The sequence below is a fragment of the Gastrolobium bilobum genome, unplaced genomic scaffold (genome assembly GCF_033153095.1).
Source record: "Gastrolobium bilobum isolate Gb01-03AN ecotype WA unplaced genomic scaffold, APGP_CSIRO_Gbil_v1 utg114551, whole genome shotgun sequence".
Lineage (NCBI taxonomy): Eukaryota > Viridiplantae > Streptophyta > Magnoliopsida > Fabales > Fabaceae > Gastrolobium > Gastrolobium bilobum.
This window is the reverse complement of record NW_026899661.1, coordinates 16,161-43,208: the sequence shown is the minus strand read 5'-3', so window position 1 is coordinate 43,208 and position 27,048 is coordinate 16,161. Positions and strand designations below refer to the sequence as shown.

The 27,048-nt window shown below is 33.2% G+C and overlaps 2 protein-coding genes across 3 annotated transcripts; one reads left to right on the top strand and one right to left on the bottom strand.

The window, feature by feature from the left end:
- Positions 1–7,433: 7,433 nt before the first annotated feature.
- On the top strand, positions 7,434–13,033 carry LOC133292404 (polyamine oxidase 2-like). 2 transcript variants are annotated; one of them, XM_061490805.1, is made up of 10 exons: positions 7,434–7,943; positions 8,822–8,937; positions 9,599–9,687; positions 9,776–9,889; positions 10,073–10,160; positions 10,342–10,427; positions 10,521–10,623; positions 11,606–11,703; positions 11,797–12,226; positions 12,412–13,033. In XM_061490805.1, the coding sequence occupies exons 1-10, from the start codon at positions 7,901–7,903 to the stop codon at positions 12,718–12,720; spliced, it is 1,476 nt and encodes a 491-aa protein (XP_061346789.1). In that variant the 5' UTR covers positions 7,434–7,900; the 3' UTR covers positions 12,721–13,033. The 2 variants fall into 2 exon arrangements, with proteins under 2 accessions (XP_061346789.1, XP_061346790.1); XM_061490806.1 differs by having other exon boundaries at positions 10,073–10,164; positions 10,346–10,427.
- Positions 13,034–13,755: 722 nt separating this feature from the next.
- LOC133292406 (protein DETOXIFICATION 41-like) lies at positions 13,756–17,783 on the bottom strand. Its single transcript, XM_061490807.1, has 8 exons — positions 17,466–17,783; positions 16,192–16,736; positions 15,239–15,325; positions 15,089–15,145; positions 14,773–15,011; positions 14,209–14,327; positions 14,034–14,120; positions 13,756–13,942 (listed from the first exon to the last, which is right to left on the bottom strand). The coding sequence occupies exons 1-8, from the start codon at positions 17,778–17,780 to the stop codon at positions 13,868–13,870; spliced, it is 1,524 nt and encodes a 507-aa protein (XP_061346791.1). The 5' UTR covers positions 17,781–17,783; the 3' UTR covers positions 13,756–13,867.
- Between the last annotated feature and the right edge of the window lie 9,265 nt (positions 17,784–27,048).

Here is a 27,048-nt window from a genome sequence, read left to right as displayed (position 1 = left end):
AGAAGAGAGTGAATAGTGTAGCATATGTGGCTTTTTGATAGTTTAAGTGGGATGGGTCTCACATGCCACCTCACACAATTCAAATCATCCATTTAACCCACTAATCTCCAATTAATTCATGAACTATCTATTAAATCAAAATTTTAACATTCACTGGAGTCCTTTAATTACCCTTGAACAGATAAATCCGGAGTTTCCCCGTAATTCGGTGAAATCATTGTCTTAGCCTGATTTGTGCACCGTTGGCACGTTTCCCCAAAAACCCTAAAATCCATCAAATTTTACCAATAATCATATTTCTTGGTTCTAAGTACCTTTTTCAACATATATTCAAACCTAGAGCATTCATCTCACTTTTGCCGTTTTTCGATGCAACTATACCACAATATTTTATTCATTAAAAACACTATTGATCAATTTTTTGAAAACTTGCCTAACCACTCAAATTTTCATTCTGAATCCATTTCCAGTATAATTTTTATGATTTGAGGCCTAATTCTATCATTTTACAATTTAAGGTTACATATTTGTTGATTTACCATTTTACCCTTAGTAAGTATTTTGACCTCGAACTTAGGATTTTCACTAATTATGCCCATTAACCCTCATTTTATTTATCAATATGAATTTCAATTATACGAGGTGTTATATCGACTATGTAGGCTTTGAAATTTATATTTTAAAAAGACGTGTGTACATAGTAGAGTGGAAACTAGGGTTTCAAAATTGTGTAAATGTGGGTTTAACCTTTTATTTATGGGGAAAGTGTGTATCATTTTGAAGGACATAAAGTTGTGTCATTTTAAGTGAGAGAAAGAGATAAATCATGGGAGAGAGAATGAATGGAAAAAGTTTTAAAGGTGTGAGTCTCATCTCTTTGTGATAGTGAAAGGATATATAAGGTGTGTCATTTAAAATGACACACCTTTTTCCCATTATTTATAGACAGAGTTTACCTAGAGGTATGATAGTTTGGGTAGGATTCAAACTTTTTAATGGATACAACCTGTTATTTATGATTCATCTTTCGAATCAGGATTGTCTTGAGCCCTTGTCTTCTAAAGCATGTGGGTCTTATTATGTGGGTCTAGAACATTGTTCATACTCTTTCTTGATTTGCAATTAAATGATATAATTATATTTAAACTCCATCTCTTTAAAAAAAAGTCATGTTTTCATATTCCTCTATAACATGGATTTAATCGACCTCAAAATTGAGACATATGTATGCAACTGTGTTAAAACCTTGGTAGGGAGAGTTTTGTCGCCCTTGTGGTCCTTCTCAGCTCAAATTTGGATTAGTCGGCACCCGTTGATGACTGGATACCCATATGATTTATACCAAAAAATATTTGTGTATCAAAGGTTTTAAGAGAAACAATAATTGTCGTCATTATTGGTAACATTTTTATATTTATAAACTGCTTATATTTTTTTCTTAATTTTTGTTTAATTTTTTTATTAATTTATTTCTCTTCCATCCTTAAAGTGGGATAGAGAATATAATAATTATATCTCTCTATTCCTTATCATCTAGATGAACTAAGTCAATTTGTGAAAGAGGTTTCAATAAAAAGAAAATACATAGTAATTTTTTCGAACAAAAATAAAATTATTCTAGCTTCTTGAGGATTCGTGAACTTTTATCATAAAGGACAGGACTCTTGCAGAACAGAGAACAAAAACAAGAATAAGGGCGTGTAAGAAGACACAAGAATTCTCTAATGCTTTTTTCCTCAACTTCAGAGACAAAAAAATGGCGAAAGGGTTTTCGTTTTGTTTCCCTCTTGTGATGCCAACAAGCCACACTCTTAAAAGTGTAAGAAGAACAAATAAGCAAAGTCCCCATAAAATGCAACCATTTCTAAAGAGAGGCAAAACCTTTAGGGTATTTGGTATAAGTTTTTTGGTTGAAATGCTTGGAAAGTGGAATGGAAATTTTTTTCTCCATATTTGATATAAGTAAAAGTGAAAATAATCCTAGAATTTTTTTCCCATCATTTTATTTTTAACTACACATTCCCAAAAAATAATATCATCCCACTCATGGTATTATTTTTTTCCCACCTTGGGAAACGTGTAACAACATTTTGAGATGAAAATGTCCTGATAAAATGAACGTTTGATGATTGACGAGATTCAATATTCAAAATGATGGGTAATTTTGTCATTTCAATTCAGATTTCCATCAATATTTTACAATCAATCAAGCATAGCATCAGTAAAATTAACCCAACATTCTCAGAAAAATTTTTGCCTGCCAAATACTTTTTCGTCACTTACCCGAAAAAAATTTCCCACCATATTCCCAGAAATATTTTTTTCCCAGTAAAAAATATCACAGGTACCAAACGCTCTTAAGTCTCTAATGTGCGAAAGTGAAATGAGATTATAAAGTAGAACAAGACAATTAGAAAGATAGAGCTTTAGGGCAGTGTTTTAAAATCCCGCACCACCCCAGGATCGACACCTTCGGGTCGCTGACCCCTTCTCTCTAAGGGTTCAGGTTAATAGTTAGACCCTACTTGCATGTTGACCCCTCTAATCCTCGAAACCCCCAGTTGAACCCGTGACTCCCGGGTCAAAGGGGTCACTGCATTTAAAAAAAAATTATACACAAAATGACATCGTTTGATGTGTAAAAAAAAGACAAAACAAAATAAAAACTCGTTGCTGCCTAGATTTAGAACTAGATCTAAAATCTGAATCGTTCTTCTTCTTCTCTTTCGATCTTCTCTCTTAGACCCAGACCCAATCACCCTGTTCCAGTAATCTTCTCCACCGTGTTGGTTCTTCTCTCTCCCACCGTTAATTTGTCGTGTTGTTGCCTCTCCTCTGTTATTCTCTATTGAGTAAGGGATCTCTTTTCACATACTATTGTATGTGCATAAGAAGGACGAGAAGGGCATGAGTTTGATTATATAACTTTTCATTAACTCCATTGGAATATGTGTTTTATACTTTGATAGTTTGATATTTTGATTAGCTTGTGAATATTGACTTATGGATGTAATTGGTTGAATTATGTTAAGTATATTTTGAATCTTAACAATTGGAGGTTTGATTTTTTTGAATTTTTCATATAGAATATATATTTATATTTTTTAATATATAAATCTGGGTCAGCAAAATGATCTCGTGACCCCCCGGTTGAACATATGACCCCCTGACCCCTAACCTCGGTCGAGTCGATGGCTAGGCCGGGTTTTTAAACACTACTTTAGGGTGAAACTCCCTTTTTAAAATAAAAATAAAAATAAATAGTTCTGTTGGGGTGAGTCAGTAGAACTCTTAGGGAGAGAAAAAAAAACTTGTACCGGGGGAGCGGGTGGCACTTAAACCTGCTGGAAACCCCCCACGGTACCAAATGTCCCTCAACGATAAAATATATCAATTCAATACCAAATAGAGATATTAAGGAGTCTTAAATGGGTCAAAGAGCCTAAAAATAATTGTGACGACAAACAGATTAATTTATCTTTTTTTTTTATATTGACCATAATTATTCCTTTGAAGCGAGTCGCATCCGAGTATTTTCACAAGCTTCAATATTTTGAGTTAATTATGAAACTAATCCCAAATCGGGACTTAGTCACAAATCACAATTAAAGCTCTTCGATCCTAGTTATCTTTTTGAAGGGCCGACTCGACTCGAAGAAATAATTTTGATCGGTATAAAAAAACACGATTAATAAATCTTCATGACTATAAAATTATCACTGCAAAATTAATAAAATTAAAAAACAATTTCTGAGAACATTTGCGTCATATTTTTTTCTTGGGAAAATTTGCCCCCTGACATTATTGTTTTATCAACTCTACTATTTATTCTTCTTCCATAAAAGTTAATTACATACATTTAATAGTCAGTGTCAATCCAATTTAATTATTATTATTATTTTTTGTAAATAGTGTCGATCCAATTACTTAATATGTGGTCTATAATCGTATAGAGGCCATCAACGTTCCATAATATTTTAAATTTTTTTTTATTTTTTTTATATAAAACATTTTTTTTCATGATCAGATTCATACAAATTGATTTTTAATCGTAGAAAACTTTAAGCCTTATATCTACATTTTATTTTTTTTCATAATGTATTTTGGGTGCTATCATTTCACACGAGTGACATATCTAATCAATCCTTTTTTCTTTGCTTTACTTTTTCCAATTTCGGTACTTTCCAATTTGTGTGGGTGCTGTGTTCTTTTTCGATTATATAACCAATTTGTGATAAAGTCTCTATTTGTCTTATCACTTTAATTATATATATATATATATATGAGGTAGAATTCTTTGACATCAGTGCCAAATTTAAAGTTTGACACCTCATCTGAAAGTCGTTAGTTCCAAAAAGATCAACGACTCTGATTTGTAAGCATGTGACACCATTGATCTTTTTGGATCTAACGACTCTCAGATGAAGTGTCAAACTTGAAATTTGACAACAGTGTCAAAGGATCCTACCTCTATATATATATATATATATAGTTTCGATTTTCTTATGCAGTAAGAGAAAAAAAATTCATGTTGTAGACACATTTTATGTGAGATCCACATCTATTAAAAAAAAAGTAAAAGACAAATAGGGATAGAATATTGTGACACACAAATAATGTTACGCACAATGTTACGACCACATCTTAACCGTTGATTTCGGTCAATCAACGGTTATCATTTATTGCGAATTAATAATTATTTAATGAGTTTGATTTGAAAAATGATAACCGTTGATTGGCGGAAATCAACGGTTAAGATGTGGTCGTAACATTGTGCGTAACATTATTTGTGTGTCACAATATCCTATCCCAAAAAAATATTGCACGAAAATCGAAGGGTCACTAGTAGAAGAAAACAACTCTCCTACAATATAAGAAAATATTTTCCCATATATATATATATATATATATATATATATATGGAAAAAAATGTTTCTGCAGTTAATGCAGATAAGTTATCTGCATTTATTTCCAGAACGACGTCGTATTGGCTTGCTGCAGATAACTTATCTGCAGTAACTGCAAAAAAAATGAACCCTATATATATATATATATATATATATATATATATAAATGAGATTTGTATTTGTCATTTAACATGACACAACAAATTTTCCTACACACACAAATTACTATATATATATATATATATATATATATATATATATATATATATATATATATATTTCCACTTACTTTTGTCTCTATAAGAGATAATATCTTTTTCTTCTGGGAGAAAAATTTTACCATTTTTTTTGTACTAATGGAGGGCAATCAGCCCAAAAAGAAAACAACAGCTGTCTTATCACATCTTATTAAGCTTTTTTTATGTTTACCTTCATAACAAGTTTTGATATTTTGCATATGGTCTTCCATGTCCTTCTTTAGTCTCTATTGCTAGTCTTATGTAATTTTATGGCGTTGAGATTTGTACCAAAATTATAAAGAAAGAGTTAAATTTTGATGTACTGTCATTGTAAAAAACTTTTACACTTTTATTTAAGGGTTTTATTAATGTTATCTGACATAATTTAAGTGTTATTTCCAACACACACAATAAAAGGAGGAGAGAAAGTAGAATGATGAAAGAGAAAGAAAAATATGTGGACCCCACCTCTTTAATGTGTGTAGGAAAATGATGTTATATTATGTTACATGATAAACATAAAACCCTTTATTTAATAATATCTTAATCATATTGTGTAATGAGTTTGACATATTATTAAACCTACTAGAAATGTGATAACATATCATTGAATCACAATGTAAATTTTTTTAATAAAACATAAAAAATAAATCATGAAAAATAGATTAGATTTTCCATATTATATAAAATGGTTAAAGATTGTAAATATATTTTATTCTAAATACTTAAAGATAAAAAGAATTAAGTTTTAAATATTTTTATTCTTTATTTAAATGTCTCTAAATATTTTTTGGGGAAGGATATTGTAACAACCAAATTGTGTTATTACTATGTTACTACCAATCAATCTCAGCATTAAATCGATTATGTTGATCCAACGGTTATATTTATTTCTATCTTTGTATGGTTATGATTCCTCAAATTTAAAGTGAAACATTAAATATGGGAAATCATAACCACACAAAGGTGAAAATAAATATAAAATATTAAATTTGGGAAATCATGACCATACAAAAATGGAAATAAATATAACTGTTGGATCAACATAATCGATCTAACGGTGAGATTGATTGGTAGTAACATGGTAGTAACACAACTTGATTGTTACAATATCCTTCCCCATATTTTTATTGTTCATATATAATTATTATTAGGCAAAACTTCAAAAACCCCTTATAACTTTCTTCTAATCACTTACCCCCTCCCCAAAATTTTAAATTATTTATCCCCTAACTTAAAGTTTTTTTATCATTTATCCCCCTAAGTGAGGGGGGTAAGTGATAGAGGGAGTAAGTGATAAAGAAACTTTAAGTCAGAGGAGTAAGTGATAAAAAAATCTAAATAAAAGTGTAAATGATTCAAAAAATTTGTGAAGAGAGTAAATGATAATTAAGAAAACTCATAAGGGATTTTTTGAAATTTTTCCTTTATTTTATTAAAAATAATAAAACATTATTTTATTAAAAATAATAAAATATTTTAAAAATACGAGCTGAACTTGAAGAGTTAGAAACTAGGCATGCTAAAATAAACTTATGACCGATTTATAAATAAGTCTTTCAATAAATTCATGGGTCAAATTAAATCAGCTAAATGGCAGGTTAAACTGTACGTATCTAACAAGCCATATACCTATTTATACCCCTTACCCAACAGAAGGTGAACCATGTTAAACCTTATATTTTTAATTACTATTATTTTATAATAATGTTGATATTACTGTTTCTGATATCGTGAAAATTTCCAATAAGATTTTCATTTATTCTGATCATATATACAATACTTAAAGAGAAATACATATGTTCTGTTATAAAAAAATGCTTAGGTCATATTATAGATATAATTAATATGAATCCCAACACTTTTAAAATAAAAATAAAATAAAAAAATAGTGGAGTTCACATTAATTATATTTATAATATGATTTAAGCATTTTCCTATAACATATGACATATGTATTTCCTATACTTAAAATACTTTGGTATGATCATATAATAATAAATTATATTTTGTTATTTTTTCTTTTCTTTTCCTTTTTGTCATATTTGGTAATCTGATTTTCATTTCTATGCATCCGTCAGCGGTTGGAATAAAATACCCCTTGTCTTTAACTATAAATTATGAAAATGCCCCATGACGTGTCGCTTTTAGATTGTTGTATCTACCACGCGCTTTTGAGAGCGTCGTAGTGTTGGGCCAGTTTAGCTGAGATAAACGAACGAACGTTACGAACCACAACTCTATAAATCTCAGACGAAAATTGCATTTGATATCACAACTCAATCCTTTTCCTTTTCTATCTTATTCATCTTTCTCTCTCTAGAATCAACTGTCTTTATCTCTCTATAATTCTTTCCTTTTCATTTTCTCTTTCCCTCAGAAATTTTCCGAGTTGCCAAACACCGAGAGAATCCTCCAGAACCTTCTCTTTCCCCTGCCTAAGGTTGCGGATTCCCCGCGCCTTCATCGATTCGCGTTTTCTCGCTTGATTTTCCAGTTTGTTACAGAGAGCGAGAAAGCAGAGAAGAGTGGTTGAACTTTTTGGATAATCGAGCTGTATGAACTGGTTCGGGAAGCTGGATTTATCATCGAATTTGAATTTCAATCACTTCGTTACTTGTTTGTTGATTTTTTTCCTCCATTTTTCGCCTCAATCGCTCTCTTCCATCTTCAAATCTGAGAACAATTACCCCGAACTGTTGTTAACCTATAGTAACAGTAATCTCAATTGTAATCGAGATTTTTATTCGCAATATGGAGTCAAGAAATAAGAGTAGTAATCCCCAATTAACCAGAGGTTTGCTTTTTTTTTTTTTTTTTATTCATATAATTACTTTCTCCTTTTATTGATTTATTGATTTCGTTTTGTAAAATGTCGGTGCTTGGAATTTCCTTTGTTAATATAGAAGGTGTTTGCATTTTTTTTTATTTATTATGCGAAAAAGGTTTATACTAAGTCAGTAACAGTGTGAACACGTGCATCATGCGTAGTTAGGTAGTTCTAAAGAGTTCCAACTTCCAAGAATCGTGTCCGCTTGAAAGTGAACATGTAAATTACATCACATGCGTGTTTAAGTTGTTTTATTTTATATTTAAAATAATCTATAATTAAAATATTACCAAAAATATTTTTGAGAAAAATTTAATTACTTTAGATAATTTACGAAAATCTAATTTTAGTATCATCTGTCATTCAATGTACATTCATTTTTGTGATAATAGGATTGAAAGCTTCTGTTCTTTATGGTTTGAACACGATTTGAGTCTAAAATCGTATTTGGTGTAACATTGAAAAAATAAAAATAAAAATTCGTGTTTTGTAAACTGTATTCGAATGACGCTTGGAAATTGTTTTTGATTGGTTTTTCTGCAATAGTTTATGAGCATGATAATTTTGTGCTATCAAAAAAATGAGGGTATGATTTGAAAACGGAATTAGCCTGAGGGGCCGTCAGACAAATACTGAAAGCAGTAAGTTGGGCTGGTCTGTGGTTTTAGCATTGATTGGTGACTTGGGTATGCAAAATACTGACATATAAGTGTTGTGCGAAGAATTGTCTTCTTTGAAATTCTAGTTTGTTATCCAAAAAAAAGAAAAAAGAAATTCTAGTTTATATTTTGTGTACGATGTTATTTACTTGCATACTTTGTTCTCTTTCCCCCTTTTCTTTGTAGGTCTTTGCTATGGAAACGTTAAGAGGCAGCAGGAGAGGTCACCATCTGTTATTGTCATCGGTGGTGGCATGGCTGGGATTGCTGCTGCTCGTGCACTTCATGATGCTTCATTCCAGGTATTCGAGCCAAATAATATGCATTTTATCAATTGTTGTTAAACTCGTATTTTCCTCTATTATAAAACAATGATTTATACTGCCTGAGTTTGGTTTGTGGCTGCTTTCATGAATGCAATTATTTGAGAATGGGATTGGCTTCTTGAATTGTAAATCCTGTCTTCTAATTTTATATATACAAAATGATGAAACTTTGTTCTGCTCGTTCCTCAAAAATTTGATGTAAAATGCATTCTATTCCACTGGAAAAATTGTTGGATTAATCAATGATTGAGATTTTTCCCTGTTGCTGGTTTAGAATTGGGCTGCTTTTGTACTTTAGTCATGTAAAACTACACATTTGGGGATAAATTACTCAAAAGACTTGCAGGCATACACTTAGAATATGAATTGATGCAACAATAACATCTCCTTTATTGTTTTGCTGTTTTTTTCTTTTCTTTTTTTATTTTTAGGAACCTGAGAGGAATTCATGTGTGTTTGCCCCAATAATGCAAACAAACTTACCTATTTAACAAAATCTTTTTAAGCACAGGATTGTGTTAACTATGTTGCTTCTTATTTGAAATTGAACCTACCTATTTTTGTAGTCTGTAGTTAATTAATATGCATCTTCTGAATGGGACTAAATGGTTCCTTAATTTTTTTAAATTTTGGTTAGGTTGTTCTCTTAGAGTCAAGGGAAAGAGTTGGTGGCCGAATTCACACTGACTACTCATTTGGCTTTCCTGTTGACCTGGGAGCATCGTGGTAAAGCTCATTCTCTTTATGTTCTGATGTAATTATCATGGTGAGAATGCAAGATTTCTTCCATTTTAAAACGTTACACACTGTTCAGGTTGCATGGAGTTTCCAAGGAGAATCCACTGGCTTCATTGATTGGGAGGCTGGGGCTACCCCTCTACCGTACTAGCGGGGATAACTCTGTGCTCTATGACCATGATTTGGAAAGGTAAGTATATCACTTTTTGATGTTCTATTAGTTAGCTAGTTCTGCTACATTTGCATGTAGGTGATCATTTCAATTATTTTTTGGTGACCAAGTAAATATTTCAGTTTATTTTCTGGTCTTCTTTCATGCTGGCAATTATTGTATGCTAGTTCTTTTTAATTGAAATTCATCAACTTCTTGCAGCTATGGACTTTTTGATATGGATGGGAATCAAGTTCCCCAAGAGTTGGTAACAAAAGTTGGTGAAGTATTTGAGACAATTTTACAGGAGGTAAGTCATTTAATTTATTTATTTTCCTAGTTATTTGGTTCATCTAATGAATTACACTTTCATATTAGAAACCATATTTTCAGGCATACATTTGTGTTTCCCAACTATTGCTTCTAATGTTTGATTCTACTTATTTTCATTGTGGGAATCCTCTCTAATGATTGCCCATAACTTAATGCAGACAGATAAAGTAAGACAGGAAATTAGTGAAGACATATCTATACATCACGCCCTTTCAATTGTTTTTGAAAGGAAGCCAGAATTGAGGTTACTATTTTCGTCAAACTTAAATATTTTTTGCTTTTCTCTTCTTTTTTTAGGCTTAGTGATGGATAGTATTACTTCCACTCTTGAAAGCAGGTTGGAGGGGCTTGGCCATAAGGTGCTACAGTGGTACTTATGCAGAATGGAGGGCTGGTTTGCGGCAGATTCTGATACAATTTCACTGAAATGGTGGGACCAGGTAATTTGAAGAAATCAAGTTCCAATTGTTTATGGTTGTATTACATGTTTAGCCCCCCCCCCCCCCCCCCCCCCCCCCCCCAAAAAAAAAAAAAAAAAATTTACACACTAAATGATATATTCTCTTTGGTGTTACATACAGGTAGCTCCTGTAGTGAAAGAAATAATTTGTAAAGTCGTCTCATAGCCAGGTGCATGAGTCCTAAGCATGCAGCCTTTCTATGACCGATAAATCCTGTAAACACTTTCTATGACCAATAAATCCTGTAAATGTGTTTACTGCTCTGCATATAGGAGTATGCATCTGACTGAAATGCAAAGAGACTAGTACTTGTGCTACTATGCTTGTTAGACCTTGAATAAATTAACAAGTAAATTTTAAGCAAATTGCTTCATATGAGTCAAATGAACACCAGCATGCCTGGCTCCTTTCTATTATTTGAAACAAAACTAGCAAAATACATACAGTCGTTATAATTGGTGGTGCAATTTTGTTAGGTGGTTTGGATGGGATGTCACGGCCCTCCTACCGTATCGGACTGGACTCCAGGTGCTAGGCTTGTCGGCGGGTAGGACAGCCCAACCCACGTTCCAAAAAGACTTTCTACACCCCCCCCACCAAAAAAAAAGGGTGCACGTGGGTTGGATTGTACTACCAGCTGACAGACCCAGTGCCCGGGGTCCAGTCTGATAAGGTAGGAGGGCTGTGACATGGGATGTGTAGGAAACTAGGAATCCCCTGTTATCAGCACATGCCATCATAATGTAGTGAACTCACCTTTATGGGCGGTAGGGTTTTGCGTTTTAGTGAAAATGGTGAAGCCCTTTGTACTGGCTTACCATGAAGTAAATTAGCAAAGAAATACATATTAGATTGATAACTGATATATTCAAGGAACTTCTCAATTAACATTTAAACATGTCTCTTTTGAATCTTTTTTTTTTCTTGTATATTATTTCCTTCTTCTAATATGTACTTACAGGAAGTACTGCTCCCTGGTGGTCATGGTCTTATGGTCAGGGGCTATTTGCCTGTTATACATACCCTAGCCAAGGGTCTCGATATTCGCCTGGGGCACAGGTAGATATTAGTTTGAATTGTTGGTTTACAATTGTATGTACTGTTATGTTGCTTAATTATATTTACTTGCATTGGTAATGGCCAACTTTTCAGGGTCACAAAAATAATTAGGCGATATAATGGAGTAAAGGTGACTGTGGAGAATGGGAAAACATTTGTTGCTGATGCTGCTATTATTGCTGTCCCTCTTGGGGTACTTAAAGCAAAGAGCATATCATTTGAGCCAAAGCTCCCAGACTGGAAGGAAGCTGCCATTGCTGATCTTGGGGTTGGACTTGAGAATAAAATAATTTTACACTTCGAAAATATATTTTGGCCTAATGTAGAGTTCTTGGGAGTAGTTGCAGAGACATCTTATGGATGTAGTTACTTCCTTAATCTCCACAAGGCTGCAGGTCATCCTGTCCTTGTTTATATGCCTTCTGGGCGGCTTGCCAAAGACATTGAGAAAATGTCCGATGAAGCAGCTGCTAACTTTGCTTTCATGCAGCTCAAGAAGATCCTTCCTGATGCTACTTCACCGGTAACCATACTATTTTTACTTATTTCACGCTTAACTGTGCAAGAAAAATAAATGCAAATCATGAATTCCTTGTGTACTCTACAGAGACCTTAATCTAATTTATTTAGGATCTTGTAAATGCATTTTATTACTTGTGTCAAAGTATGGTCTATGTATTTTAAGTGGTAATTTTTTCAATTATGCAGATTCAGTATCTTGTGTCTCGGTGGGGCTCAGATATAAATTCACTAGGTTCTTATAGCTATAATGCAGTAGGGAAACCCCACGAACTTTATGAGAGGCTACGGGTTCCGGTAGATAACTTGTTCTTTGCAGGGGAAGCAACAAGTATGAGCTATCCAGGGTCTGTCCATGGTGCATTCTCCACCGGAATGATGGCTGCTGAAGATTGCAGGATGCGTGTGCTTGAACGATACGGAGAGCTTGATCTATTACAGCCAGTGATGGGAGAGGAGGCTTCTTTGTCTATCCCGCTTCAGATTTCTCGTATGTAAATCGTCGAGTCACACATCCTAATGGATAGAAGATAGATTCCCATGCTTATTTATTAGGATTTTGGTGACACTTCTGTTCCGTTGACCAACAGTCCAAGTACATGTATATTATGCAGTTGCCTTTTGTGTTGCATGTCCGTGTTTAATGTTGTGAAGAACTGGTAATGTTAATATTGGTACATGGGAGGCGTTGGGACTTCTAGAGGAGTTGCATCATTAGTTTGAAGATGCTTCTGTATTCATGCTGTTATAATTGCGTTATAAATATGGGGATAATTTGGTGTTTTCTGTTCCGTCTTATAAACTTCATTTTTAATCGCGGAGCCTGAAATCTCATGAGAACTCTTTTTTTTTTTTGGTAATTAAATGTTAGGAGAACTTACAAAATCATCATTGTGTTGCTGCATGCAATAATTTATCGGGAACGCTTTTCTCGTATGGGACTCGTCGACACCCGGACTTTCCTTAAACCATCAAGTGAATGTGAAAAATTTGCTTGTACAAAAAGTTTTGATGATGATTAAAGAATACTACATTATGAAATATAAAAAAATACACGGAGACACATTAAATGTTTTAATCTACATATGTGAAAAATTTGTCATTTTTGCACGTAAAATATATATATATATATATATATATATATATATATATATATATATATATGACAGGTTTGACTTCTATTTTATTCCATTTATTGTTGGGATTTATTCTTATTTTTTTAATTACTGTTTTTTGCTTCTTCTTATTTTATTTTATTTTTGGTGTAGATTTTTTGGTTATTTTAATTCGTGTTGTTATGCGTTGATATTTTAGACTCGAAGTCGTAAGCCATAATTCTTTTGTATCTTGTGCGTGAAGGAATTATTTGTACATTTTGTAATGAATTCTAAATTTTTTATTAGAACTCTTGTGCTTCGGCGGACATATATTTGGAATTTTTAGCTCAATAATCAATGGTTAGGAATGCCTGACATATGCTGGAAGTGAAAATTGGTTTCGTTCTTTGATCCTCATAATTATGTGAACTGATACAAACCTATCATATTATATGGACACAGCCCAAAACAAGATTAATTTTCAGCTGAATACCTTTTCTATGAGCCTGAAGAAAAGCAAAAAAAGAAAAAAGAAAAAAAGGAAAATCTTATTCCTTGGCAATCAATTGATCTAGGGGATCATCTTCTGCAGATCTTTTAATGCGAGCAACAGCTTTTTCAACCTACAATTACATCACAAAATTGGTTAACAACTTTACATGTGACAAGCAATTCCTATAACATAATAAGATCTTATACTATATTTATAATTACCTCTGCATCCCAATTTGTTCTGGCAGTCAGAATTATTAGAGTTGCTGTTTGTACAAGAACTCCAAGGATCATCCCCCACCAGATCCCCTGTAACAATCCAAAATGCATCCCATTATACTAATTTTCATGCAAACTTAAGAAAAAGAGTTAAGTGAGGTAAAATTTTCAAACTTACAGCTACTCCTAAAGTTGTTTTAAACCCAAGAACACATCCAACGGTAAGACCAATAACATAGTAAGAAGCCAAGTTTACATAAGCCACCACAGCTTGCCACCCGCTTCCAATTGCAACTCCTGAATTCCCAAATAAAAGTAAACAAAAGGAAGGGTCAGATGTATGGATAAACCACAGAGTCACACTACCTTACCCGCAAGGGGTTTATGAAACATTACTATACTGATTTAACTACTTAACAAATTACAATCAATCATTAATTAAAAGGAAAAAAAGTATCTAACGTTCTTTTAGACAACTTTGTCTAACGTTCACTGAAACGACATCATTTAGAGGTTAAAAAATTAAAAAATTAGAATGATAAAGACTATTATAACTTTGAAATAAATTAAAATTACAAACACACTATGATTTTCGCCTCAAAACAACGTCGTTTCGGTGAATATTAGACAAACAATTAACTAATTATCCAACTTATTTGACTACTACACATTATCACATTACTATGGGTAGGAATTTCCCTTAGAAGTAGTTAGAGGTTCTTATGGTTGTGGATTTTGTTACCTGAAAGTATTGGTTGAATGCCATTTAGGAAAACAGATATGGCAAGCAATGGGGTCAAACTAGATACATCCTCAATGACTTCAGAGTCAGATGTGAAAAGCTTGCTCAAAGCACCCCGGAATATCAAAATAACTGTGCAGAAAACTATACTGATGAGAATGCTAGTTCCATTCACTACAAAGACTGAAAATTTTGCTAGTCTTGGATGTGCTGCTCCTAATTCATTGCTAACTCTGACACTGCAATCACCCAACATCTCATTAACATGTTTGCGTGAAATTTGTCTAAATGAATACTCTTTTGTTCTGTCACTAACCTGGCTGCTGCACTTAGACCCAACATAAATTGCATGTCCCAGTTCAAGTAATTCATACTGAAAGTACATTGGCATGGAAATTGTGGTTAGATAACATGATGGCTAATTGGCTAATTACTAAGAAATTCTCAGAGATAATTAAAAACTTACCAGATGGAAATGGTGTCCAGTGAGATTGTGGGGTTGGAGAGCAACCCAGATATAAGCACTAGTCCCTGATTGTACCATATCTCCAAACTACATTAAGATGCATTTTCAGCTTGATATTAAAAAATAATATGAACTGAAGAGATGCATTTTTAAAATTGATATTTGTGTTGTGTATTTGTGTGTGCATGTGCATTATGAATCAACTCTTCCAAAAGTTTAAGCGGTTAAGTAAAAGGAAAATGTGTTTCTTATGTTATATGAGACAATTTGTCTCATGTAACACGCACAAAAGTAGGTGGGACCCACCTTTTTCTTTTCTCTCTCTTCTTCAAAGTGGGTTCTACCTATTTTTTTGTTGTGGCATAAGACAAATTATCTCATGTAACATGAGAAAAATCAAACCCTAAGTAAAAACACATAAATTATTTTTATATTTGAAAGGAATGTATAGCCTCACTAATTTTTAAAAACTTTCATAATATTTTTAAAAATAATAGGGGCGTTAAGGATTAAACTCTAAACCACTTGATTATAAAAGCTCTAATACCATGTCATGATATAACTCTACTAAAAGCTGCTAAGTGAAGGTATATGAATGATTATTATAATTTGGTAGAGAAATATAAAATCATTAATGTAACCTCAACCAATAGCTTAAACTTTTATGTGAGGCTACATTAATGATTTTATCATTTTCTAACACGTCCCTTTACACGAGAGTTCATTGCATTTGAAGGGTGAAAAATGCACACACAGGTGTGGACTTGTGCATTGTCCACCCTTCAAGCTCAGTAGACTCTTATGTGAAGGGGCGTGAATGATAAAATTATTAATGTAGCCTCACATAAAATCTTAAGCTATTGAGTGAGACTACGTTAATAATTTTATATTTCTCTTACGTATTTATATGTCTATCAAAGACAATGAGAGTTAGGATAATTTTGGGCTTATACCACAACATCACAGCAGAAGCAACTGTCAACTTGAAATAAGGCCAAATTCCTATGAAGGCTTTTACAGTGAAGCCAGTCCAAGTTTCATTACATCTTGGGCTAACAATGATGTAAATCCCATTTATCAAGACAAGAAGCCACCAAGAAAAGCTTAGAGTAAGGGCAGCCCCAAGAAGTCCATAGTCCAAAACATAAACAACCAGCCAAGTGAGAAGCACATGCAGAAGGAATACCCCAACTGACATATATGCCAGAGGATTCACAATGTTTTGTGCTTGCAGGAACCTCTGCATTGGGCAAGATATTGCAAATGCATAGAGTTGAAGAACAATTCCACGAGCAAAAACTTGACCTTGCTCTGCTATGCTCTCTGACTGTCCTATGGCTTTTAGAAATGACCCTGAGAACCAATAGAGACATGTGAGAATCACTGCTGCCCCCAAGTGTAAGATGATTGCTCTTTGCAATATTATGCCCATTGCTGAATATTTCTTGGCCCCATATGCTTGCCCACACACTGTTTGCACTGCACTTGCCATTCCCAGCTGTTTAAAGGAGACTTCAATATTCACAAATATGAATATGCAAAACTAAAGTTAAGTTACAGACCAAACAAAATTTCCCTCAATGAAAAATATACAAGAAAACAATGTGCAGAATGAATTTACAGAAAAAAAAAAAAAATACTTTTCCAGCCATAAACTAATTCTACTGTATAATTAATACTAAATACAGTATTTCATCTATTTCTTTATATTGGTTTGTATACTTATACCAGAATGGAAACTCTTACATGACATGATGTTTATAGATAAATTGACGGTTACAGGGAGCACATTCGCATAAAGAGTGAAGATAGGATTACCGTTGATTCTTCTATAAACGGCTAGGATTATCTCAAATGAGATGATACATTCCCCCCTTATACCTCCCCCACATTTACTACTTGTATTACATTCGAGTGGAGGTGTTGCCCTTATACTTCTTGAAAGCTGTGTAAGTTACACAAGCTAATATTATAAAGTGAGTTTTATAAACTACTATTGATGTTGAAATGGTATTTGGTTTTATATAACAAGTTACATCAAAAACCAATTTGATGTTTAACACACTGTAAAGTAACCCCAAATAAAGCAACAGAAAATTTTCAAAAAAAAACAAAAAAACAAAAAAAATTGCTTAATGAAAAATATAGACAGGAGCATGTAGTGAAATGCAAAACCAAGGTTACTCAAAATGGTAAGTAAAAGTTTGAGAAGAAAAAACAATCATACCATAATCCCATAAGCAAGACCTTGAATTCCAACACTAGCAATGGAAGCCCCAGCAAGCTTTAGAGGCCCCAAATGCCCAGTAAACATTAAAGTCACAAAACTTAGCATATAATTGAAAATGGAGACAACAATAGAAGCCCCAGAGAGGAGCCAAAGGAGTCTTGATTCCCAAGCAACAAGCTGAGGCCACCATCTCAACTCAATGGGTCTCCTATGTTCCAAGAATTCTTCAATGGTTTCTGGTGACAAATCTGGAATATGGGAGTGTGAGTCAAGCCTAAGTAGCAATGATTGGTACCCTGTCTCTGAGTCCATGGTTATATGCCTCCCAATTAAGTTCACTGAAGTGGAAGGAGGAATTGCTAGTATTGTGGAACTATACGAATCTAATATGTTGAATTTAGTGTCACTGAAGATTTTGTAACTACCATTCCAGTTTCCTGTTGGTACCCACCAGTTTTATTCATGTTTCTCTAGATGTAGACAAGTAGATAAAACTAACCGCAAAAGCACACAACTTTATATATATATATATATATATATATATATATATATGGGGAGAGATCATTTGACTCCAGAGTAAGATTTAAAAGTCTTACTCTTTATCTCAGCCCTTGATTTCTGTTCATCCAACGGTTATCATTTAATAAGTTATAACAATTAATTAATTATTAATTTCAATTAAATGATAACTATTGGATGAACGGAAATCAAGGGCTGAGATGAGGAGTAAGACTTTTAAATCTTACTCTGGAGTCAAATGATCCCTCCCCTATATATATATATATATAGGGAAATATTAGTCTCCTTTTACATGAGGTAGCTTATCTCATTTTCTCTCACTTCGATTTCCGCACCTAACTTTTCTTTTTCTTTTTCTTTTTTCTTGTAATAGTAGGACCCACCTAGTTTCTCTCTACAACATAAGATATCTATCTTATGTAAAAGGAGATTAATAAAACTCATATATATATATATATATATATATATATATATATATATATAGATTTTATTAATCTCATGTTAAAGGATATAAGTTATCTCATTTCATAGAGATAAATTTGTGAGCTCCACCACCTGAAAAATAATAAGAAAAGAAAAAAAAAAGGTGGCACAGTTATCGAAAGGTGTGTAGGAGAGAAAGTTATCACAAGTGACAGAAGATTAGTTTTTCCTTATACATATATATATATATATATATATATATATATATATATATATAGGGGTAGGATATTCTTACTCCGGTGTAAGAGTTAGAAGTCTTACACTCAATCTTGGCCATTGATCCACTTGTATCAAATGGCTCACATTACTAAAAAATTAGAGCCCTTAGATATAAATGGGATCAACGACAAGATTAAGAGTGTAACTTACACTGGTGTAAAATGATCCTGACCCATATATATATGGGTTTTATAAAAGTTAAGTTGTAGGAAAAGTGATTGTGTCATGTTATAGAGATTCGTTTTCCGTGCCTTAGTTTTTTTCTTGCTTCAAAAAATGCGGGCCCCACAAAATGTTGTGTGTGTAGGAAAAGTGATTGTATCATGTTGCATGATGAATATAAACCCCTATATATATATGGGTTTAGCAAATGTACAGTAACCGGATCTAAGGTTTGGTGCGGTCAAAAAATTATAACTATATACTACAAGTAGTAGATAGTTATAATATTAAAGGTTTGTTTATTTACCCAAAAAAAAAGGTCAATAATCCTTATAATATTTTTTTCTCTCTTCTTAGTAACTTTTCATACAGTTGTCGGGTGTCGAAGGAGAAAGAGAAAAATAACTTTAATATTATAACTATGTACTACTCGTAGTACATATTAAATTTTTGAAGATAGGAAAAAACACAACTTTTTTTTTTTGGTAAACAAAAAAAAACACAACTTTAATATTATAATTATGTACTACTCGTAGTATATAGTTATAATTTTTTGACTACACCAAACCTTAGATCCACTTGCAAGTTGATATTTCTTGTCCAAAGACTAGATTTCTATGTTATGCTAGCTATCTCGTTTATGGAACTCATTTTCTTCGGATTTTTGGTCAATATCATGTGTGTATATTGCATTGTTTGATTATACATATGATATGACATTAATGTTGAGCATGGTGTTCTCGAATTAGCAGCAATATCAGCAATTTGCTGGAATTATTTATTTATTTATTTATGTTTAAGTATTATTATTGTCAACAATTAAAGCTTTATATAAATAAATGATTTTGTAACGCCCGGCCACTTGCAAGAATCAATGACTGTCCCCACACACTAACACGAGACTTTTCAGTGTGCTTTGTCCTTACTCGCACACTTCTCGGGAAAACTTCTCAGGAGGTCACTCATCCCAGAATTGCTCCAAGTCAAGCATGCTTAACTGTGGAGTTCTTCCGATCCGGGCTACCGAAAAGTAGATGCATCTTGTTAGTATAGGTAGTACCAATTAATTCTTATAAGTCATTCCTAACTGTACCGTCCCATACCAGCACAGTCTCTGAAATCTCTCTTTCGGGTGTTGATTCGATTCATTCATGAACCCCCAAGCTGCAAGATTTGGCATGAGCCGCTCATTGTTCGTGCTCTTTCGCACCGGCGATCACTTCCTGCCCTTGCCAGCTCTTGGGATGTTACATGCCCACCAGCTTCCGCTGGTTCGTCCTCGAACCACACCGTACTGAAAGAGAGGCCCTGCTCTGATACCACTTGTAACGCCTGGCCACTTGCAAGAATCAATGACTGTCCCCACACACTAACACAAGACTTTTCAGTGTGCTTTGTGCTCACTCGCACACTTCTCGGGAAAACTTCCCAGGAGGTCACCCATCCCAGAATTGCTCCAAGTCAAGCACACTTAACTGTGGAGTTCTTCCAATCCGGGCTACCGAAAAGTAGATGCATCTTGTTAGTATAGGTAGTACCAATTAATTCTTATAAGTCATTCCTAACTGTATCGTCCCATACCAGCACAGTCTCTGGAATCCCTCTCTTTCGGGTGTTGATTCGATTCATTCATGAACCCCAAGCTGCAAGATTTGGTATGAGCCGCTCATTGTCCGTGCCCTTTCGCACCGGTGATCACTCTCTGCCCTTGCCAGCTCTTGGGATGTTACAGATTTCCTGTCCGGAATGACGTTCAATCCATTATGATAAAGTTTGGGTAATTTTATTATAATCTCATTCAGAAAATTGAAAACAATAAAATTATGAAACTAGGTATTTAATTAAATAAAACAAACATTTGGTTTATATATTTTAATTTAATTATTATTTCTTTTAATTATCTTGTATTTTAGAATAAATTAGTTGAAACAATATTGTTGCCAAAGTAACCTTTGTTGTGGGTAATAATTTATTTTAAAGTATAAATATGAGTATATTTATTATTTATCCGAATAATCATCGGCCAAGGAAGGTTATTATTTGACCAAATAATATATATGCATGTGGTAATAAATATGTGACGATTATAAAGATTTTCCACGTGAGCAATAATCAGCCCAAAGGAAGGCTAGAAAGCTTGACAGGATTTATTGTCAATATTTAATTGCTGCATTGAGAGTACCACTTAAAAAATTGATATTTTTGGTCCAAAGATCAAATGTTGATATTGTGCTAGGTATCTTGTAAATAGGCCCACTTTGCTTTGGATTGTTTGTTAATGTCATGTATGTGTATTTTATTCTAATTGCGCATTTGATATGACATAGATGTTAAGTAGGTTATGCGTCATTTAAAGAGAATGAACTATTACATACTTACCTATCAGAGGTAAGACAAACTAAAGATCATTGGGTATATTGATTCTGATTTCGCTCGATACCAAGTCAGTAGGTGATCTACCTCAGGCTATGTTTACATGTTGGCAGAAGGAGCTATTTATTATAGGAGGGCCAAATAGACACTCGTAGCTTCATCTACCATGGCAGCACAATTCATAGCTTGTTTTGAGGCATCTAGTAATGGGATATGGCTGCAAAATTTTGTCACAGAGCTGCGTATGATTAATGATATTGAAAGACCATTAAAGTTATAAAGTGACAATAAATCAACAGTATTATATTCCAATAACAACATAAGCTCCTCAAAATCAAAGCGTATTGATATTAAGTTTTTGGTTGTTAAGGAAAGAATTCAGAGTGGTCAGACTTCTATAGAATACACTGGGGCGAACTCCATGCTTGCAGATTTGTTGACAGAGGGCTTGGTGCCCAAGGTCTTTCATGAGCACACTGCTTTTGCAAACTAATATAAAACACAAGAACACAAGGAATTAAGATTTGAACCCCAATTGGCCTACTTTTGCATATCCTAGAGGAAAAGCTCAATTACTCTATTGTTTCTCAATCTTTTTGATTGTACTAGATGTGGAGAGACTGTTTTACATCTGTTTGGCAAGAGTGAATTGTTGTAATTGATTTTGGTGAATTTGAGAGACCCTATAGGTGATAGGTTGAGTGTGATCAAAGGTTTGATCATAAACTTGTAAAAGACTCCATTGCAAAAGGGTTTTTCTGGCACCGGTTGGAAGCTAGAATATAGTGAACAGATTGACCTCAGTCTGGATGTAGCTCTCAAGTGGTTAGAGAGTGAATCAAAATATATCTCGATATGATTCTTCCTAAACCTTATCTCTTTGATTTTAATCAATTGATTTTGTTTTTGATTCATTATATATGTTATTTTGAATATGTTTAAGTGATAGGAATTAAAAAATTTCAATTTAATTTCATTCTTACATGTTTTCTTGAAAGAGATTGCCATAAACATTGCTTCAGTTTTGAATTCTATTGCGTTAGAATTTGTTCTTTCGTTTAAACGATATGTAGCCAATCTTCTCTCGAAAGAAAGTGTAAATTAAACATTTACAATTGTCCATGTTGTTGGAAAATTCGTTCCCTCAAACTCCAATGTCAAGCGGGTCCAGGGGAAGCCCATGGCAGGGAACCACCACCAATGAGCTAAGGCTACACCAACCGTAGTAAGTGGATCCGACACCATGTTTCAACCCAAAACCTTAAGGCATTGGGTTCATGGGTCCTTTCACTTATATACTCTTCACTTAACTCATTACCAACCAATGTGGGACTCATCACACTTGAATATCTCATCCCCCTTAAGTGTGAAACCCACCATTGGTATGCTCCCCCTCAACCGAGTACCCGAAGCGCAAAGTACTCGACCCGCCTCCTAGCCAATCACTAGGCTAGCTCGAGCCCAATCCGGCTCTGATACCAGAGTTGGGAAATTCGTTCCCTCAAACTCCAATGTCAAGCGGGTCCAGGGGAAGCCCGTGGCGGGGAACAACCACCAATGAGCTAAGGCTACACCAACCGTAGCAAGTGGATCCGACACCATGTCTCAACCCAAAACCTTAAAGCATTGGGTTCATGGGTCCTTTCACTTATATACTCTTCACTTAGCTCATTACCAACCAATGTGGGACTCATCACACTTGAATATCTCAACACATATATATTAGAAACCAACTAGTTTATAAATATTTCTAAAGAAACAATTATAATTGATATCTGTATGACATAATCTCACCTAATAAAACTCTTTCTCACACACAAACAGAGAAGTCAGATAACAAAGACTAAGAGGAAGACGGAATTTCATTTTCATTCACATATTCTATAAATGAGAACATGCCTTTTATAGGAAAATAAATTATAATAAAATAAGTGACTATTATACTTATTATCATTTTAAATTTATTATAAACACTTACAATTAAGCCAAGTGGTGCGATAAATGCTTCGTTTATCTTCAGATATTGCCTCTCGTAATTACACTTGTAAAATTTGTCATTCCAAGCAATTTTTTCTCCTGCTATAGAAGATAGAGTATCTTATGTGATAGACTCAACATATATGGGTTCCATTGATTTTTTTAAAAAAGAAAAGAAAAGAAAAAGACAAGCACGGATATTGAAGAATCAATAGAAGAAACTATCTATCTTATGTTGCATGAGACTAACTTAACCCTTTCTTTAACTTGTAAAATAACTCAACTTTTTTTTTTATGAATTTGTAGAAATGTCTGCTAGTTGTTTCGGAATATGACGGTAATTAATTAGCATTTCCTTGTCAGTCACTAATACTTAAATCTTATGAAATTAAATATCTATATGCTTAGATCACCCAATAAAACTATTTTTGCACAATACAATAACAAACTTCTTGTCACAAAATATTAGTGTGAGAGTACTCTGTTTTTGATATCACGCTTCAAGGTGTCTCCTCAGCAATACTTCCTATGTTACACAACTGATTGCTACTATGTATTCTGCTCTAGCTTTAGAAAGTGTGATAACTGATTCGTTTTTTGAAGATTAAGATATCACACTTCAAAGCCAAGATGCGATACATATCCTGAAGTGTTTTTTCTTGTTTCTATATCACTAAAGCAATCACTATCTATATATAGCACAAGTTTCACATAACTAGTATTGGCATAAAACAATTCCATCAATCAGAGTACCTTTGATATATTGAAGAATTGTCAATGAGTGTGACATCTGATCAAGTAATTGTTACAACATTCAAACTTATTAAATTGAACGGTAACACATCATTAGGTCTAACTGTAAAACTACAATGACAACAAAATCAAACTCTATTTATTTAATATAAATTTTAAAATGAATAAAATAAATAAACATTTAAACAATAATATTTTGTATAACCTTATTTATTATATTGAATATCAGTAGTTTTTTTAAATGCCTTTGGCACTTGAAATTTAAAATAATTTAAAATAAAATAAATTCCATTTGGCGTACAATTCATTTTGTGTGTGCGTGTGCCTTCATCCCTAATGTTGTTAGGGAATCTATTAAAAAGAAAAATCAGGAACAAAATGAAAAAAACAAACTGTTTAATCTCCTGGCAATTTATGCTTATGCCCTGCAGGGAAAGGGCTTTAGAAGTAGCTTTTTTTTTCTTCTTTCCCAAGATAATGATCAGAACAGTTTTATCTGGCTGACCATAATAGATGAATTTCCCATCGTCTTCGCTGGAACAAGATAAGAGGTGCACCTATAAGATACTCTAATACTCAAATCAAATTTTATGTAAACAAGTTTATTTATGTAAAAAAATATGTGTATCTTTCGTTAATGCACTTGTATTTATAGTGGAGGATGACCAACTTTGAAAGATGTTCATGCAAATAATGAGATAACAACGTCTCTCAATTGGTTCTTATGTAAGTGGCTTGAGATCACTCTGTAGAGGAGCAGCATGAACAACCTTTGTTGATTGAGATATCATCTTGAAGATAGCTTTCTTGTGAAGGCTTTAAATATAAGCCTTAAGATATTATTCCAGATCAGTTCGCTTCGCGACATACATTTACAAACTAACGGTGCCCCTCATCCATTTGGGTACCTTAAACATTCATGGTTCAGCCATTACAAATCCAGGATATAGTGGTGGCTAGAGAAGTAATTAGAAACCGTAAGAGGGAAAAGGGTAGCTGGTTCACCAATAATGTCGGTTATGAACTAAGAAACACGGACACTAAGAAAAATGTGAATCGGACACGTGTTAGACCGTCGACATGTTCTGATATGTGGTCAACATTTTTCAATACGCAGTTAATGTTTTGACATGTTTTTTAACATGTTGCGACATGCGGTCAACATTTTCCGACACATTTTTTTATATCCAAATTTTTTTTTTTGGTAAGCTTTTTATTTTATCTTTTTAACTAAACATAAAAAATTAATTTACAAATCAAATATTTTCTATTATAGAATTTGACATGAAAAATCAACAAGTCATGAAAAATTATTTTTACTTTATATTTATATTATAAAATTTTAATATTTGATTAGTTATATAACTTATTACGAACTATTATATATATTAAATATAAACTATATTATATATATTAAAAATATTATTTAATATAAAAACGTGTTTTAACATATTAAAATTTTAAAATTAATATATCAATGTTCCTTATTACTACATAAATTATGAAATTATGGTTCTACCAGAAGAGTAGCTGTTAGGTCTCTGACCTTTTGTCCCCTCTTTTTGCTTTAGTGGTGGGACACATAGTTTGAAATCAAAGAAAAAACCGCGGAAGTGAAAAAACAAAGAGAAAAACCGAGAAAGAAGAGAGAGCACAGAAGCGAGAAAAAAAAAAAAAAAAAACAGGGAGAGGGGCAGCTTGAGCGGAACTGCGGAAGAGAGAAAAGGAAGAAGATGGTTTTTCCTCCTCCGACGGATCCAATAATGAGACTTTGTCAACGAGCTCAGATTTCAAAGAAGTGTCCGGGGTGTCTAATACTACACATCCACCGGTTATCTTGCAGTTTGGAGGTATGTAGAGCCTCTGGTTTTCTTCTGAAGCTTTTTTGGAGACTTTTCTTTTTTACTTTATCTTTTTATTTCTATCTATTTAATGATGTTGTTGGATTTTTCTATTGATATTTAAAATGATAATATTTTGTGGAAAAGTATTGATATGTAGAAAGATAATATTTTGTGGAAAAGGGTTATATTTATAAACTTTTTGTTTATAAATTACACTATATTCTTATGGGAGAACACTAAGTTACACTATGTTTTTCCGGGATTAGTATAATTTGTAAAAATTTATAAATTTTTTTATAAATGGATCCTTCCCCTATTTTGTACGTGTACTTAGAGGTGTTAATGGGACGAGCCGAACCGAGCATTGGTCTTAAAAGGTTAAGTCTGTGTTTAAATATGTCAGCCTGACTAAGCCTGTTACCTGTTATAAATATAACTATCGGCCTGTGGCCTGACTTATTTACAAAAAATAAAAGCTTTATTTAGTCTGTTTAAAAAAATTAAGACAACAAAAATTTATCCAAACAGAATATACAATCAACAACCCTAGTAATTTCATAAATATTCATATATTCAATTTATATCCCAACAACATAATATAGAACAAAATCATTCAAAAAGTCTGTTTAACCTATAAAATGGGATGAAATAGATTGAGGAGAAAAAGAGGATTATTACAAGTAGTATAAAAAATAAAAAATAAAAATAAAAATAATATACTAGGTCAGCCTGAGAGGCTTTAAGACCGAACTTTTGAATTGGAACCTGAAGTTTTTTTATTAAACGAGCTTTTATAAAAGTTCAAGCATGTGCCAACAACTAATTTTAGACATGTAAGCTCAGACCTTCACGAGCCGAGCCAAAGGTCCCTGGTTTGTTTAGCACTTCTAACGTGTACCCATTATTATTAAGTATTAATAGTGGAGATTCTTGTGGTTTTTCTTTACATATTGAATTTTCCACGTAGAAATTCTTATGTACCAAATTGCTCTGTTGTTGTTGTTAATGCTGTTATTATTTTTATGTTATAAATTTACTTCATTTTGCATTTAATTATTGTGTTTGGCCCCAACAGCAGATTTATGGTCCTGTTACAGGGACTTGTGCTAGAGTCTAGCTTAGGAATTGGGAACTAGGAAATTTAAGTAAAGTCCCAAGTTGCCATTTTGGTCGATGATATTCTTATTGACAAACTGGTGTTGGATGTGGTAGTTGAATCCAATTTATAGTTGTCCGAAGTTGCAGCCTGA